Genomic DNA, 10318 nt, shown 5'->3' with positions numbered 1-10318 from the left:
GAATTTAGCTTTAGATGCGAACAAGGGTCCCTTATTCTTACACCTGGACAATGAGGGGGACTACAAGTGATGAGGAAGGTTAAATTTAGGGTTTTTTTATTGGCCTCCAGGATTTAGTTAGCCACTTAACATTTTATTTCAACTGGCTCAATTTTCCTATCTGCCTTTGTTTTTCAGACTGTAATATAAACTTCTCTGGAACATTTTCATGGATTGGGAAGAATGGCTCTTTCCAGGCACACAACAGAGTATCAGCGCAAATGCATGATTAAACATTTCCAGTGACATTCAATTTCTGTGAACTTATTACAATTTCAGTTGCTTTATAGTGAATTAACATTGTCATCCATGCTGATTTTAAAGCATGAATTGATGAAGATTAGCTACTTTTTGAGCTAAATATCTTGGCTTGTTTAATTTCTTTTAATAGCCAAAAGCATGAGTCCAAAATGTATATCAATTAATTTTATTAAACAATCATTTCATAAAGTTAAGACTAACCCAAAGCAAGTACTTTAAAATCTACTTGCTGCTTTATAATAATTTGCTTCAATTTCATAGATGCTTTCATTACAAATCACTTTAGTCTATGAGCCAGTGCAGGCAAATATCTATGGCTGCTCACTGATGTGCTAACTTGTGTGAGTGGTCTGATTGAAATCAACAGGGCTATTTGCAGTAATAGGGTCTATGTTCAGCAGTAAGTATTTGCAGTATTGGGTAGAGGTTGGTCAAAATTATTTTGGTCAAATATTTTATTCTATTAAAAATGCAGTATCAAGGCAGTCAAAACTGTGAATTTGAGTAGAATTTGGAGATAGGTTTAATTAATAAAAATGAAAAAGAAATTTAGAAAAACTCAAAATGTTTGACAGTTTCAAAATGAACTATTTTGACTTTTCATTCCAAAATGACATTTCATGCTAATTTAGCGAGGTTTGTTTAAAATAATTAAGGTTAAAAAGCACCCAAAAATGTAACAAAATGAAATTAAAAACTGAACAAAATGGCAAAAAGAAAAGGAGTACTTGTGGCACCTTAGAGACTAACCAAATATATTTGAGCATAAGTTTTTGTGAGCTACAGCTCACTTCATCGGATGCAACTCCTTTTCTTTTTGCGGATACAGACTAACACGGATGCTACTCTGAACCTGAACAAAATGAACATTCAAAACCTTAATAAATTTTTTCCAGTTCTGCCTGCAAACTAAAAAAAAAATCATTATTGTTCATCTCCAATATTGGGTCCATAAGCTAAATCAAATTAATAATAGTACATTGAATAATGATCATGTTTAGCATTTACATACTAAGGAACAGATGGTAATCACCTTACTCACATTGGTGATTGCTCACTGAAATATATAATTAAGACAATGAGACTACATGTATGAGAAAGTGTTCACCAGTCTGAATAAGGGATTCACAATGTAGTGCTGAACCACCAAAACATATATATACGTACTGTATGCCACACTGTGATGCTCTTACTCACAATGAATAATCTTACTCATGAGACCACACAGGGAGTAGGATAGAAATCCCAATCTAGTCCTTTATTATTAATTTTATACAGTCAATGGAACTATCCACAGCAATATGCATTACACCTAGCAGCGTATCAGGATCAGCCCTTTATAGTTGAAGCAAGGTATAAATCTAATGATGGACTAAAATGGAAAACCTAAGACTGCACTAGGTATAGCATTGTATCAAAAGTACCATAAACACAACAGAATTTCACATACCTTCTGTATCACAAATTTCTAACCATAAATATATTTATTTTTTGTAAAATCACACTCTGGATTGAAATTTGCCTATTTTACCCAAGGAGCCCAATCCTACAGGTGTTCATTGCTTTAAATGATAAAACAAAAGCATACAAAGCACAAGAATTTAGAAGTGAGGGGATGAAGAAAAAAATGCTCATTTAGAGCAAGAAGAGTGGCTGGATGTGACATTGCACTCTGTGATGGGATTCTGTTTTTATTTCTTTAGTCAATAAATTCAGAAAATTAAAAATCACCTGGTGTTATAGTATGAAAATTGCAACACATTGAAATTATGTAGGATTATCATTCTCCTCTCATATACATTGAGTTTCATTCCATTCTATATTAGTGGGTTTCCCTGTCTCTATATTGACTCTAAAGTATGTAAAGGACTATATTTATTTCCTCCCCCCCTCATCTGTGTTCTGACAGGCAATGAAAATGAAAAACATTTATTTTGTGGCTGGATTGCTTTTAATGATCATTCAAGGCAGCTGGCAAATCCTCTTCAAGACCAGAAGAGAAATCCAGGTAAACCGACACAATCAAACATCTCGATTAATCCAACATACTCCCCTGTACTTTTCCCGCAATTCGATACAAACTCTTTGATTTGAGGGAAAAGTTTCTTATAATATTTACAGTGTATTCATTCATCTGTGGATCAGAGAAGGATATCTATATTGCAAAGTGCAGCACACCCAGTTGTTTGGTGTTTCTAACAGTACCATTTTATTGTTGTCCTAATAGACTCTTAGTTATGCAGTTACCAGGCTGCTATACTGATTGACTCTGTCAGCCGCTAACAGTCATATCTGTAGCAAATAATTTTTTTTTTCTTTTTTTCTTTTTTGGTCTTATCTGTTGGAGATATAGAATTTTTTAAAAAAGAAGTCAATGCTGTATAACCACTGTAAAAGTGCCACCATCAATGCTGATTAAACTATTACAAACTATTCACAGATCATTCAAAGCTTCCCATACTGAACCATTAGAATGAATCTAGACAGCTGAATGAAGTAAAACGTCATTCACAAAGGCACATTCACCAGTGATTACAGCAAGTACTTGGACACTAGACGAGCTCAGATTTTGTGCAATGGTTAATGAGCACTAAAAGAAGTGGGTAAGCATATTGGAAAAATCATTATAAATCTCCATGCACAAATATACCCATAATCTAGTGCATGTCAGGAATCAGTTCACTATTCAGCTTCCCCTCACAGAACATGATCTATTTCCTTTTTATTGATAGCATATAAATCAGAGAAGAAGACCTTAAGGTTAAGTGAAACATAGCATTGATATATTGTTAGCAAAAAAAATGACCAACCGTGGAAGATCATTGTTATATACTAGTTCAATCTTTTTTGAAATAGCAGAAGGTGATTGTTGAAAATAGTCATCAGTCTTTTTGGCTGGTATCAGTGTGGTATCTGATTTGTCATCTGTAAGGAAGATGGACTCAGAGACTCACTCAATAGGGTCCTTTCCATATTTCGCTACTCTGATCCTGTGGTCTCCTTATAGAACACTTATCAAGGATTAAGCTTTTCGGCCACTTGATACCTCAATTCTGCCACAGACATTCTGGCAATGCATGCCTTTTTGGAAGATATGTTTTGGTCAAATAACAAGTTTCTGGGCTCAGTCTAGAAGTAACTGGATGGAATTCTATGGCCTATGATATACAAGGGGGATCACATGTTCCCTTCTGACTTTAGTTAGTGCTGCTAACATTTTAACTTCCTCTGCTAAGGTGGGTCCTTAAAAAAAGAATGCCTTGCGTAACTCGAATTTCCATAAATTGGAAACATATACCCGACCATTACGCAAAAAACAAAAAAAAAACAAACAAACAAAAAACCTCCTATTTCTAGCTTACAGAACTTTTCCATAAGTGTGAATTTGCGTAAGTCGGGTCTTGCGTACCCGGGGAGCATCTGTATGGAACTAACAGTTTCAAGGGCCTGTTTCAATTACATTCACAGCCCCCGAAAGCACTCATCTGGGTAGTTTAGCATTCACAGATTTTACAGTGATATTCAAATAATATTCAATAGCATTTTATGAGCTAATGTATATTATGCATACAATACAATGTACTAATATGATATCGGTGGATATAATGACTCTGGGCCTTTGCTACAGACAACCGGCACTGGAGGAGAGAGAGAATGAAAAATTCCTGGACCAGCTTTCAAGGTACTTAAAATGCTGGATAAGTTACTCAGAAGGAATTGAAACAACTGAGATTTCGGTTGGCAGGAAACACAGCCAACATATAGAAATTCCTAACACCTTCATGATTATAGTGCAGGAATTAGATACTCCAGCCATAGAAGAAGGCATTCTGGGTCTAATTTTATAGTTAGGGGAGGAAATGATTGAGGACTTTCATTATGATAGGGAATTTGGAAACCAGTGGCTGTGAGCTAGCTGAATTCAGGAATGGCTTTGAGAATGTAGCAGTATGAGAGTATTAGATTTCAGGAAGGGAAATTTTAGGGAATAAAGAAATCTAATGATTACGTACAGAGGAAGAAGTACTAAAATCCACAAGTGTGAGTGGAAGGCAGGGGGAATCCTAAAGAAATATGGAGCTGGGGGATCAATACTGGACCCAAGACCAATGAAGAGGGAATGCCAGAGATTTTAACGGAGTAGCCAGGGATCAGTGTTAGGTCCATTTTTATGTAACTTGTTCATTGTAGAAGGGGGAATAGATGGCATATATTGAAAAATGCAGATGGTACTATTGGGAGGGAATGTCAACTGCCAAGCAGATGGAAAAATAATGCAAAAGGGCCCTAGAGAAATTTGAAACATAGGCAGAAAATAACAAATGCTAAAAATAAATGCATTCTAATACATCTGGAAAAAAATGCTCCAAAACTTGTCTAATCTGCCAGAAGGCAGGGAATGGATGATCCAAGCAGTTATAGTGAGCAGCAAATTAGATGTAATTTTTGCAAAGCAATTTGGCTTCAGAAAAGACCAGTATGATCAATTTTGTCTGAATATGCAAAGACAATGTGTCAAGGGGAGAGGGAGGAAAACAGTCCATTTCTACACACCCTAGATTGAGCACACCCTGAAAGAGTTCTGGAAACCACATGACAAAACGGATGTTGAAAAACTGGAGGTTCTTCAGAGAAGAGTAGCCAAAATGCTCAGTGGCTGGAGGAAATGAAGGCAAAAGGAGTTAATCTGTATAGTTTGGCTAAGAGACAAAAGGGGGATATGAGGGAATTATTTAGGGTTATGCCAGGGGTGTAACTAAGACCTAGGGGTGAAAATATGAAGGTTAATATGGGGAGAAACTTCCTGCTAATAAGAAATGTTGGTCTGGCAGGAAATAGAAGCCAACAGAAGCAAGCAAAGGACACAAATAGATAAAGTGATAACATAGTCCTGATTGTAAGAGAACTGCTTTTCTTTCAGCAATGGACTCTCGAGGCGTCATGCTGAATTTGAGAGGCATGCCGAGGGCACCTACACCAGTGACATCACCTCTTATTTGGAAGGTCAAGCTGCCAAGAGGTTCATTGCTTGGTTAGTGAACGGACGAGGAAGAAGAGAGTAGAATCCCTCCGTTCCTATCATGAAATGTTGTTTGGCTTTTCTGGTTAGAAATCAGCCTAATGGAACCATAATGTATTTTGTTTATTCTTGCTGTATTTCATATTTTTCTTTGTATCTTAAGATACATTGTGGGTGTGAGATGATCATTTAAATGATTCAGTCCTACTACAGATTAAATGGAGATGTTGGATGAGGTTTAATGTGCTGTTACGCTATAGAAAGGTCCAGTTAGACTCAAGGTCAATATGTCTAAATCTGAACCAGTCTTTCCTCCAGAATCCCCCCTCCCGTCCCCCTCCCCCCATTTCCCTTTCTAAGATCTTTTTCCTGCAATAAGTTCAAGATTCATCTCCTGTCCTCCAAGTGCCCTTCCATAGCTCTGCCCCACCTACATTTCTGACCTCTTTGCTCAGACATCTTCTCTTGCTCCATACACACTATCCCAAGCTTCACTCTTTCCTGCTTATGCACTCCTCTCATTCCTGACTTTATACCTTCTTTCATTATAACCTTACACTTAGAACAGCCTCCCATTTAATCATTTCCAAGCATCCCCTGTCGCTTCCTATTTCAAATCCCCACCTGCTCTTCATGGCTTAGCAGCTACAGTGTTCTCCTCTGTTATCCGTGTCTGTACTTATTTGGGCCTTTAGACTGTAAGCTCTTCAGGGCAGGGATTTCATTTCACCCTCTGTTCTTTGAAAAATACATTTTACCAGCTGTAAAGCACCATGTATGTCTCTGGCTCTATATACAAAATAATAATAATATTAATAATAATAAAATATCTCTAAGACAAGATTGTGTGTTGGAGTCTAGGAAGAGCCAACAGATAAAGTAATTCTGAAAGGACTGACCATCCCTGAAAAGATAGAGTTAAGAGTGAGATCAGTTATTGAAAAGAGAATGGTGGCAAGTTATGATACTGACATTCTGATTTCCCGTTAGTCTTGTTGTGATGGGTAATGAATAGCATCAGGGGCAGCAGAAAGGTATCCGTGTGTCTGTAGACAATGGAGGTAAAAATTAGGGCCAAATTCTCAGGTCAAGTTGTGTTCAGCCCAGATTCCTGGTTGGAGAAGTGGGGTAAGTGTAAATCACTATTCTGAAAACTTGATCCTTGGCCTTATTCCAGATCAAACTAGCCTTTGGGGTCCCATAGACAAACCTAATGGCCATCCTAAAGTATGCAAGTTAGAGGGCTCCCCTCGGGACTGTTCGCCTGCCAGAGACACCAGAGCACAGTGTGCTCCAGCTCCAACCCCACTTGACCCTGTCAATTAAAGAATCCCCTTTGCCTTGTGGGAGGGAGCAAATGGGGTAAAGGGTGTTGTCAGGGAAATCTCTTGGCTCCTGTTAGAATAGATCTCCAGGGGCACAAAGAGGAGCCAGGATCGGGCCTCACACATAAGTGCTGGAATTAGGGGTGCCGGGGGTGCTGCCTCACCCCCTAGCTTGAAGTAGTTTCCTTTATATACAGGGTTTAAACAGTTAAATCCCACTATAAAAATTGTACAGTTAATGGCTCTTAGCATCCCACATAAAAAATTGTTCCAGCACCGCTGGTCCCATATGTCCTGTATACAGCACACAAACACACAGAATTTAGGAAAATACTATAATTGGCAGCTGTTAATTCACAAAGCTAAAACCCCAATTGATTTTGCTAAAAAGGGTAAATATTCATGCAACTAACACCTTAGGAATTATAATCTAGGACTTTATAAATCCAATAAAACTATTAATCACTGCCTGAAACAGTTGGTTACAATTAATAATATCTTCATTCTTAAACAGTGAAGCTTATTATGTTTACCCGTGAATTTGATTATGTTTTAATCTCAGCTGTGAGTAACAGTGGTTTAGGAAACTGCACTTTGATGTATTGGTCTGGTGTTTTCTGGCATTTTATTTTTTTTTTAATTATAATTGAGACTCACTTAAAAAAATCTTTGAGAAAAGTGCCCTAAATGGGAAAGGAAGACATCCAAACTATCTTCTCTCACTGAGAAGTGCTCCAGTTGTTCCTTTAACATAGAACATTCTAATACTGAGCTAGCCTTTGCGTCCCTTGAAATCAGTGGGAGCTTTGAGTGTGTAAAGACTGCAGATGAGGCCCGTTGAGAGGTTTGTTTATTCTGGTCTACACAGCTGTTATTTTGACCATTTCTTTCTCCCCTTTAAAGTGTCTTCTCAGAAGAAGCTAATGCAGCTGAGACCTGACAGAAGACATGCAGATGGCACTTTTACCAGTGATATCAACAAAATCCTCGAGTGACATGAGCTGCCAAAGAGTTCTTAAAATGGCTGCTTAACACAAAAGTTACCCAGAGTGACTAAATTTGTGATCATCTTAAATCTTAGAATATTTAGATTTAATATACTTGCAGCACACGAGGAAAGACAGCTCATTTTCCCCTTAACTGTCACTATTTATTTATAGGTTTCAGAGTAGCAGCCGTGTTAGTCTGTATTCGCAAAAAGAAAAGAAGTACTTGTTGCACCTTAGAGACTAACAAATTTATTAGAGCATAAGCTTTCGTGAGCTACAGCTCACTTCATCGGATGCATCCGATGAAGTGAGCTGTAGCTCACGAAAGCTTATGCTCTAATAAATTTGTTAGTCTCTAAGGTGCCACAAGTACTCCTTTTCTTTTTATTTATTTATACCCATACTTGTATTAAATAGGTTGGACTACAACCGGTGCCATATACTGTAAGCAAAAACCATTCCAAGTATAGTCTATGTTTTGTATCAAGAGTCAAATCCTGTTCCTATTTAAGTTAATGGGAGTTTTTGCCACTGATCTGATTTGACAAGCATTTGCCCAAATTAAATTATTGATAAAAGAACTGACATGTACAGATCATTATAACCACCGAAATACTATTAAAACGTATTGGAGATTTTTTTAAAAAAAAGAATACAGTCTAAAAGAGTGGTCTGAGCACAGAATGTGGGAGCCAGGAACTTCTGAGCTCTAATCCCTCCTATGACACGAAAAACCTCTGTGGCTAAGGTGGGTAATTTAAGCCCCTTGCCTCAGTTTTCCTGTTCGTAAAATGGAAAAAAAAATTTTCTAACCCAATCTCGGGCATTTTATGAATTATGTGTTGATGTTTGTAAAGCACTTTAAAGACAAAACTGTTCAAATTGAGACGTAAGTAATGTTTGATTTCCAAAGATGCTGAGTGCCTTCCCTATGGAAATTAGGCCTGTTTCATGCATCTCACACAAAAATAGAAACATCCAAAATCACTAGTCACTTTTGAGAAGGTAGGCTAACAAATACTAATTCTTATTATTAAAGCTTGAAAATAATTATTAAAATATAAATTTTATTGGCATTTTTTCCCTTTTTTTTTTTTTGCATTTAGCAAATTTAGCATCTAGTAACAACATGAAAAAAGTTGTTTTAACACATCCACTAAAAATCTTTTAAGAGCTTTACTTTTAGAAAATATTGTGATTTTATGCTATAAGTTAGAGGGAGTTTTTAAGGGTTTGTGGAACTAATATCAGTTAATCTAAACCAGGAAAAATGGTCTCCACATACGTTTGATCTTCTGAATACTGTAACTGGTCCTAATTATGTCCTTTTGTTTTATTCCAGGGACCTTTGGGGAGAATACCAGTAAAAGTACAAAATTATATGGGACAAGTCAAGATCTTCTTCACTACATCAGCGCTGGTCCACCAGGGAATTCTGAAATTTGTGTTCTATAAATTATATTAGAGCCATAGTGCTTTGGCATGCCAAGAAATGATTTTACTATAGTGGAGTGTTGCCAAAGGATTATATAGGAAGAAGATGTTATCAAAAGGACACACAAAGTAACAACTTTAAGAATATAAAAAGCTGCCTCGTCTTCATATTTTCCATTTATTTAGGGCCAAAATATCTCTAACGTACAGTTAGCAATTAAATTATTTTCTATGACATCACTTGTACATAGGGTGATCCAAACACCAAATATCTGCATTATTAAAAGGGGCTGGCCAGGCACCAATGTCTGAGAAGTGAACTTCTTTCTTGAAACCTTGTTATAAAGGCTAACTTTCAGGATATTAATGATAGCCTTAAAGTAAATTTTATTTTCAAGCTTCTTTTTGTTGTCTTGTGTGTGTGTGTGTGTGTGTGTGTGTGTCCCTTGCGTCTTTGAAGAAACACAAGCTTGTTATATCTAGGGAATTAAAGTGGCACAGAGCTTCAAAAGTGATTCATTTGTAATGCTGTGCATAAATTTAGCATTTGTTTCCTGACATTTTCATGGTACAGTATTTCCTCGTGTGAATGGCTTTCATGAAATGGTTTTGATGATTTCCTAAAACTGGGATGTGTCTGAATTTTGAGTAGACTTTTGCTGAAAAAAAGAAACTGTGAAAGCAAAAGCTGAGTTTAAAGGGTATAGGGTGGAGTTTGTTTAAAATATTCTTTATCACAAATTGTTGTATTTTAACAAAATGTGCAAGAGCAGCCAGCTTTGCAAATTTTGGAGTGCTAGGTGTTTCTTATACATGCCTGTTGTGTAATACCATGACGCAAAAGTGCTGGGTCAGCTAGTTTGAATACGGTCAGCCAATCTTCTATGCCCACCACCCATCTTGCTCAAAGAACATTTGTGGCACTATGAATTCTTGAAGCAAATGTGCAACTGACAAGCAGAGTTTGGGGCACACCTAGAGTGAAAATGCCTGAGTCTGTGGCCGTATTGAGAAAAACAGTGAACAGGAAAATAAAGGAGAAAAACACATAGTTGCATCTATGTACTCATATCATGTCACCAGTTTTTTGCTCACTGGTCCTCATACCAATAGTGAGGTAAACTGTCTTACACTCAGTTAGTCAAGATAAGTTGTTAGGGACAGCCTTCCTTGATGTAACTCTGGAATAGCCTTTGTGGTGATGCTGTCCTGGAACTGCCATTGCCATTAGCTCCCAAAACCTCTCTCTC

The 10318-nt window shown here is 37.1% G+C and overlaps 1 protein-coding gene across 1 annotated transcript; it reads left to right on the top strand.

Moving 5' to 3' along the window:
• The first annotated feature begins 1058 nt into the window (after positions 1-1058).
• GCG (glucagon) lies at positions 1059-9470 on the top strand. The gene is given in 12 exon segments (XM_038421945.2): positions 1059-2277; positions 2279-2308; positions 2741-2774; positions 2776-2814; positions 2816-2861; positions 2864-2903; positions 3929-3982; positions 5222-5359; positions 7549-7581; positions 7583-7637; positions 7640-7693; positions 8975-9470. Coding segments are annotated over 12 exon segments (615 nt in total). The 5' UTR covers positions 1059-2212; the 3' UTR covers positions 9002-9470.
• Positions 9471-10318: the final 848 nt, after the last annotated feature.

Source organism: Dermochelys coriacea, chromosome 11 (assembly GCF_009764565.3).
Source record: "Dermochelys coriacea isolate rDerCor1 chromosome 11, rDerCor1.pri.v4, whole genome shotgun sequence".
Taxonomy (NCBI): Eukaryota; Metazoa; Chordata; order Testudines; family Dermochelyidae; genus Dermochelys; species Dermochelys coriacea.
Note: the sequence above shows the minus strand (reverse complement) of the source record. Positions and strands in the feature narration are given on the sequence as shown.